This window comes from Amblyomma maculatum, chromosome 4 (assembly GCF_055883805.1).
Source record: "Amblyomma maculatum isolate TAMU_Amacu chromosome 4, ASM5588380v1, whole genome shotgun sequence".
Classification (NCBI taxonomy): Eukaryota; Metazoa; Arthropoda; class Arachnida; order Ixodida; family Ixodidae; genus Amblyomma; species Amblyomma maculatum.
The window spans coordinates 6,199,925-6,208,132 of NC_139347.1; the positions used below are offsets into that span (position 1 = coordinate 6,199,925).

General features: G+C 43.2%; 1 protein-coding gene across 1 annotated transcript in view; it reads right to left on the reverse strand.

Annotated features, from left to right (window-relative positions):
- The window catches only part of LOC146190241 (uncharacterized), a 28,376-nt gene extending 22,181 nt beyond the window's left edge, over nucleotides 1-6,195 (reverse strand). Inside the window, exons 1-3 of the mRNA XM_084599754.1 lie at nucleotides 6,142-6,195; nucleotides 2,758-2,884; nucleotides 656-744 (exon numbers count right to left, since the gene is read on the reverse strand). Of these exons, the coding sequence (XP_084455880.1) occupies nucleotides 656-744; nucleotides 2,758-2,884; nucleotides 6,142-6,195 (270 nt within the window). The remainder of the gene's footprint in view (nucleotides 1-655; nucleotides 745-2,757; nucleotides 2,885-6,141) is intronic.
- Between the last annotated feature and the right edge of the window lie 2,013 nt (nucleotides 6,196-8,208).

Sequence of the window (8,208 nt, forward strand, 5' to 3'; positions counted from 1 at the left end):
GACAAATACTGACGCTAGGTAGTGGTTCTCTTTGTGTTTTACCTCATGACTCAATGCCACGTGCTCGCTCACATTATCACATTATCAGTGCAAGCCACTCTGTCACTGATAATGTGATTATATTACCTATAGCTGCCACACTTTGATAGAAAACCTTATGTTCGCGTCGGACAATTTTCATCAAAAGGCATTCAAAATCCTGAGTGGCCGTAAATATCGTATTTCATGCACACACCACCAACTTGAAGAATATTTAAAAAAGCAACAAACAATGACGAAGGAAATAACCCAACTCCAGCTATTAAGACTTGTTGGGGGAACGCAATTGCTAATTAACTACTCCACACACCTGCATCTCGATAGCTGTGTAATGCGCAATAAAATATTCAGAGCTAGCGCAGCTTACACATTTGTGTAATTTGAACGCCCTTCTCCTATTTACAAAGACTTCTCCCTCGTAGGCTTCTGTTTTATTTCAAGATTAAAACCTGCATTGTTTATCGCTGCGAGAAGGAGTGAGCTCTGGTAACTCTCTGCCTGAGAGCATTGTTTTCTTTCCTTTTTTTTTATCTTGGGACATCTACGAAGCTGAAATATGAGATTTCATGCCCGCGTCATGCTTCGCCAAAAGAAAAACCTTTCTTAGTTCACTCACTTGTTCTACCCCGGCGTATAAGATGTAATCGAACACAACGCTGATGGCTGCAAGAGAGCTCAGGAAGACTGTCGAGTCTCTTCGGCCCACTGTATTTAGAAAAACAAATGAGAATAGGAAAACAGCAAAACAATAGGCGCTAATAATAGAAACTGATCAAAATACATTTCGCACAAGTGGAAAAATAAAATCGATAATTCCAAAATATATTCTTATAGTCGACGCCTCTTTAGCCACGCTCTGTTGTACTTGTCACTGGACGTACAGTGTATTCACTCTTCGAGACAGCAGCGTGTCGAATATATGTTTGCCAGCGGTGCGCACAACCTTGCCCGATTTCCTGCGCAGAAAGTCTGTTTCTCTTTACCACATGTATAGCGTGTGCGAACTGAAGCCCAGGCTCGTATCGCAGAAAATAAATTGGCTGTATATTTTTTTACATCTCCTGCGCATAGCCTGCAGGAGAAAACAATACGACAGATGTTAAAGAGCAACACACAATGATTTGCTAACATTTTGATTTTAGATCGCGCTGCACTCCTCTTGATTTGTTGTTCTTGGTTTTCTAACAAGATTTTACCAAATAAAAAAACAAACATTCATAAAACCGCTAAACGGCAAAAACCGAAAACCGAAGATGAAGACGGCTTTTGACCAAAATGAGGGCAAGAAATGACGTTGTGGACGCTATCACGAAACCACTAGTGAGTGCGCTGGTTTGCTAAACTGGCCACAAGTGATAACTTCAGCCTTTCTTCGTCTAAACTGACCAATGTTCAAGTTACAAAATTTATTCTTATGCGAACGAACAAAGATAATCTAGGATGCTCACGACTCCCAACGCCTTCATTTAACGAACAAAATATTTCATTGCGATAAGAAACATTTCACAATTTGCGCTGCAACGAAGCATCTCCAGTACGCGAATGTTGGCTCACATTACAGAGAAAAGCGTGCCATAAACGCATCGGTAAAACAAGTAGACTCAAATATTAAATAAAAAATACTCGAGTTTCTATAAACCCTTAAATACCCAAAACTTTACGCTGTTTTTAAATGTTTAAGTAACATTTTAGGCTGCTAATGAGAAGCGTTTTATCCATGGTGTGAGAAAAAAAAAAAGTGCTCTTATTTGCAACTGCACACCAAAACTTTTCCCGACGATCGTTGTTCTCAACAACCTGAAGTTGACAACGCATTGTCAGGTTATGTAGATGCAATCCTGAGTTCTTCAGTCCTCGTCAGACGCACTTTAAATCAGACACACCAGTCTACAACTTCCTGCTATCATGCTGATATCACCTCATCATATTTTTTTTTTTTTGTCCTGCAGTCAGCCTAGTTCACTGCATGTTTTAATAACAATGTTCTGAGGAGGAATCTGTTAATGCGATTTTATGCAATTATGTCCCCAGTGTCCTGTCGCACGACGCATAGCAGCACAAATATTACAGTAGAACGAATTTTCAGTAATTTCATCTCATCAACGCCGGAAATTGATGTCGAGAAAAAAGGTCACAATGAAAGTATTTCACGCATGTCTTCTTGTCTGGTAATGCGCAACAACCTTTGACACACTTCTTTGGTTACAGCGTCCTCCTCTTCGTTTTAACTGGACCAGAGAGGCAGGAAGTATTTCTTGGCCAGGGAGAACTGGGAGGAATTCAGGCTGTTGACAATATCCAAGAACGTGCTAAAGGTTGCCAGTCTCACACTTGACTGGAATACATTATTTGAACGTCCGGCATTTTCACGTGTTCAGTGGCGCTCCATAGAAAGTTGAAAGAGCAGCAGGTACGGAAATCGACAAGTCGGGTGACCATAACTACGCATACAGCGAAGTGACGGGACAGAAAATTTGTTTCAAACAAACGCGAAGGATTGCTTAAACATTCTTCTTAAGAGTAAGACACGAAAAAACAAAACAGAAAGCTATTTTTTATAAGTGCCAACGACAGCTGACACTCCCGATCTCAAAGTGAGAAATGGAATTCAGGAGGAAGAGTGCTAATAATACTAGGTGTATAGCCTGTATGAACAGCACAATTTCTGTTTATGACTACATCCAAATTCATTTTGACGAGCAATGAAGGCGCACTTACTGTACTTGTCGAGGTTCTTGACGTCGGGCATCACACTCTCGATGTCTTTCCTGATGCGCTGCGCGTCCGGAGGCAGGAGGTCGTGGTAGCGAATGAACAGGTATATCAGGTTGAACATGTTCACGCACTTTACGGGGGAAAAATAAGAGGGCAAATATATAATGAATCTGATCTCATGAAACAATGTTGGAAATACTGAGTTGGAGCAATAGTTAGACGGGAAATAATGCTACTCCACCCCCCCCCCCCCCCCCCAAAAAAAAAAAAGGAGCTATCATAAAATGTTTTCAACTCACAAATGTGATCTTCGGTTTATCCTATAAAATAATAAGCATTATCAAGACATTTTCTGATTGCTACGAAAGTTAGCCTATGCGTAAAATTAATTTATGGGTGCCAATAATGTTGTAGTGTAGAGCACAGCCGTGACAAAATAGCCTTATTAATGGCAACTAATTGCATGCAATCTTTTTCATTCGAACGCTAGTTCTGTGACTTTAATGGCCCGAAAATATTTAAACCGATGGTTTTGCATGTCATCTGTGCTTTTTTACATGGGCAGAGAAGGAAAATGGCCTGAAGAAAAATGTCAATACCCCCAATGGTTCCGAAAAAAAAAAAAAACATGGCGGGAAAACAATACCTATGAGTACATAGCCTGAAGAAACATACGGCCCTAAACTATTGTACAAAGAAGTTAAAAGATCGTTAAAAAGCGAATTGTATTCAGTGCCGAGAGATAAATTTCACGATCCATCTTCTGGGAAATACATGAATTCTGGAGACAGCGTTGCATGGCCCCGGCTGGGCCCAGCGTAATCACCATGGTTCTTTCATTCTCCGGAATTCACTCTGTCAATGCCTGTGCACAGTTTCCAAGAAAGTGCGTTTCGCCACTTCGGCCAATCATATTCAAGAGGAAAACTTAGGGCTTAGACGAAGACGGGACCAGAGCAGACACGTGAAGGACAAGTGAGTGAATTGTTGCGCCGCTGAGGTAGGCCATATGGTTCCCAGCTTCCTGTTCCTGACCTCGGAATGACCTGTTGTCAGTGTCTTTCGACTACAGGGGAGAAATATGAGTCCCACTTCTGTAACGGGAAAAGTTTCATGTGTTACCCTTAACGCTACCACGATTTTAACTGGTTTACCTGTCTACAGCTTCCGCAAACACACCTTTAAATAAATAGCCTAACAGACCTATATTCAAGACTCGATCGTAGAACTCACTGCGTTAAATGCCGCGAAATAATTTCTTCAATTGGCAACTAAACATCAATATTTGTTGCACTGTAACCAGTACACTGCCCAAAATTCAAACTCGGCACCATATTTCATTTGGAGTCAGTATAGTTGTGAATGTTCACGTAACCTCCGAAGACACAAGTTATCAACGTTTTTCGAAATACGCTTTTTTATGTGACCTGTTTTATCGAATGCCCCAAAGCCTGCCGCCATCAAACCATGGTTCTAAACATTACTGAGCACAAACCGGACTGCGAACTGTGAAATCTATATATTGCAATCGAAATTCCCATCCAAACAGCCTCAGACAAAGTTAGTGGCAACTGCAGCCACTGGAATCCTGCATTCTGAAGATTAGAACTATCAGCAAACTCAGGTTCTGGCTAAATCTTGCTATCTTGAAATCTATGGCTCCACTCTTTCACACTTTTCATACAGAACCACTTCTTCCAGGGCCCTTTTTCAATTTCCTCTTTTATGTGCAGTCATAAACAAAAGCTTGCAGAATATGGGTTCGCAGAAAGAATATACCTCTATGTGAGCGAGCCCTGCCGCGGTAGTGTAGTGAATTCCCGACTACTGTGCCGGAGTGCGCGCGTTCGATCCCAACCACCAGCAGCTGCATTTCGATGGAGGCGGAAAGAAGAGGCGTCCGTGTGCTGTGCGATGTCATTGCACGTTAAAAATCCCGAAGTGGTCGAAATTACTCCGTAGACCTCCACTACGGCTCTTTTCCCTTTCCACTTTCAATCCCACCTTCCTCCCTTCCCTTGCGGCGCGGTTCAGGTGTCCACAGAAACAAGTGTGACAGATACAGCGCCTTGCCTTTCCTGTGAGGCAATTATTATTATTATTATTATTATTATTATTATTATTATTATTATTATTATTATTATTATTATTATTATTATTATTATTATTATTATTATTATTATTATTATTATTATTATTATTATTATTATTATTATTATTATTATTATTGTGGTCGTTGTTTTGATCAAGCAAAACAGGTAAACAACAAAAATCAGCTGCGGTTGAACTCTGATTAAACCTGGATGGAAGCAGCACCTTCTTTTGCCTACTACATTATTCCCCTATCACACCCTATCAGTGTAGGGTGCTACAATATTGGGCACATTTAAGCTTAGCCTTTAAGGGTATGACGCGAAAGGGTAAGCTACCAGCCCACATATAAAAGTCCCTCTTTAACCAGGCCGTATGGACGTGCTGGTCGATTCTGATATCACACTCTCATATGAAAGGAGCAGCCCGACTTGGTAGCTCCTGCCAGCCGTAATGTCAGGCAACCCTACGCCCAGTTAGTGCTCGACCATGTCGGCTGCCAGCTACCGCCTGTCCGTGTCATGCTCTAAGGCTTGACCTTCAAGTTGCTCAAGGGCAAACCGACTCTAACGCTTAAGACTCGAGCTGGCGGGAGTAGTGAAGCTTCCGCTTCGAAAAGCAATGAAGCCTATACGTGCTGCAGCGAATTCCATCGACTGACAGAATTGCAGCTGAACGACCACCGAGGTAGCACAAAAATAAATGCCATTTCGCAATTCATTACCTAACAAACTTTTTCCATAATATGATCATGCCGTTTTCTGTTTACTACTTCCTCAGTGAAGAAATGAGTGCTAATCTCAATTAAAATTCGCTGGTAACTAACATACCCGAGTACCATATCAAGCCGAAAGAAATCTCTGCTAAATGCTGTCAACTAAACTAAAATGCAACTAAACAGCATTAAATGCTGTCGTCGCATAATAAAACGTTTTTCTTTTTTCATGCAGAGCAGTCATTTCAAAGATATCCGCGGTTTCTATGGGCTGCCACTTAAATCGGATAACTTTCTGAAGCCACGCCTGCGGTTAGGCATGAAATGGTAGCGCGTCAGTATCTGATCGTGGTCAATAGCGGCATCATAAATCCAGAGATATTATACATCTTATTGATGCCTTACAATATGCCGATAGAGCATTGTAAGCGCGATGGCGCATTTCATAAAAGCAGTAACACTATGTATTGATCAGTTAGACACCTTACGGCATTTTGAGCAGTAGATTCAAGCACTGCAAGCCGTTTCGATGCACATGGTAAAGAAGGTTTAATGTATTAAGATGTATATAGTCAACTTACAAAGCAGAAGGCGGCCAAAACTTTGATTTTGCCCGGAGTGTTGAGGAAGCACATCTCGCGACCTGGAAGAGAGTGACGGAGTCATTGACGGATTCGGTGTTGAAACAATGTGAAGAAAAGCGAGCCAAGCATTGGACCATATTTCATATTTTTTTAATATTTCCCTACACTCAAATGGATGTGCCGGCAGCGTGAAACAACTAAACAGCATTCGGTTAACGTCGATGCGGAAGAAACATACCGTCGCGGCATCAGCTAGTCTTCTTCTGTGTCTTCTTCACTCTGTCGAACGAACGGCAGAGTCCAGTCGAATGGAACTGTGGTTTCACGAGGTTTGGGAAATATACATTTAAAATTTAAAGGTATAGCACTGTTGTGTTCGGAGTGCTGTGTCCTCGTCCGTTCTGTGGTGACTGGAGCAGTGCGCGTTAATGGACAGGCCCACCCCTTTTCGAGGTTCGCCAGGAGGACTCGCCGCCTGCCTGCGCCCACTGAGGGACGCCCGGGCTCCTTCACCCTCCTCTAGTTCTGGGAAGCAAGAACATCCCCATCTTCGGCCTCCGTTCTTCGTCCGGCCAGTTCGGCCTACGCCTCGGCCGACGCTGGTCGCACCCTCTCGTCTGGTGAATAAACAAAGTTAACAGATTAACAGTAGCGCGTACGTCTTTTCTACATCGACGACGCGCAAACGCGACTGTGGCGACGAGGAAGTGGATTAAACCCGCGCTACGTAACGTCATTGACAAGCCAAATATCAAGGCAGAAGAAGAAGAAGAAGACAAGCCATGGCTACGCGAGGGTTAATACCAGAATTCAATTAATACCAGAGGAAGAACAAGAGTATAGAGGGAGTGGTTCCGCAGAGCACGCCGAAGGCAAACGAATACGGTGATCCTGTGATCCTGTCCGAAGGTGATCCTGTGCTAGCTACAGCCAAAAAAAGGCTACTCAAAAGCGGTCCTGGGAGTCCTCAAGGTGTTCGGTGCCTGGTGCTTCTTCGTGGTGAGGCCTTTCCACGTACAGGGGGGGTTTTGGTCAGGGTTCAGGCTAGCTTTATAGAATTTGGTAATGTAAAGGTTTCATTACCTTGCGCACAGGCATGTCTTTCACCTCCCCGGAAGGGGGCTCGGCAGATTGGTTCGCCAGCCTGCCGATTGAAAGCTTGCCTCTGCAATCATTTGCTAAAAATGGTGTCGATGTGATTCCTGTCGCACTCATACCGATAGGCGATGGAATGCTGAAAATGAAAAATCCGAAAACTATTCAGCAGCAACTCAAAAGTCTGACGGATCACTACCTTGATATCTCTGAGGTGCGACCTTTCGGGAGAAGAGGTATAGTTTGCAAATCTGCAAACATTAATTGTGTGTCAGATCTGCTAAGCTGGAGTTCTTTTACCTCGATTCCTGTCAAAGTCTATATTCCTGAACAGCTGGATTGCACTAAGGGTATTGTACGTGGAATGGATCCTGCATCTACTGCTCAAGAAATTTTGGAGGAATTTCAGGACTCAGGAGCTGGTGTTCTTTCAGTGTATCGCTGCTCTTGCATGGTGGCCGGAGTGCGTGTTGCTACAGAGTCACTTATAACAACTTTTGCCGGTCTCATGTATCCATCTGAGTTAAACATTTGACCAATTATTTATTGCATTGACCCGCTATGTCCTCGCCCCCTTCAATGTACCAACTGTTGGCGATTTGGACGCAGTGGAAGAGCGTGTAAGTCTGCGACAAGATACAGGGTGTTTGGGGAAGGACACTCTTCTAATAGCTGTACCACTGCAAAACCTAGCTGTTGTCTATGTTGTAACGAGCACTCGGCTGATGACGCCAGTTGTGAGAAACGTTCTCAGGAGCAGGCGTTACTAGAATTAATTCAAGAGAATCGTTGCTCTCGAGCAGATGCTTATGCCCTTTTGATCGGAAAAGGCACACTTATGCCAACTGTGTGCGCCCTTCTACCCCAGACTTTGAGGCCACGTTGTCTACCGCAATTGTGAAAACGGTTGAAAAAGCCCTTTCTGTCGTGGTTGACCGTATGCTTACCAGGGGCCGAATTACGGACTCC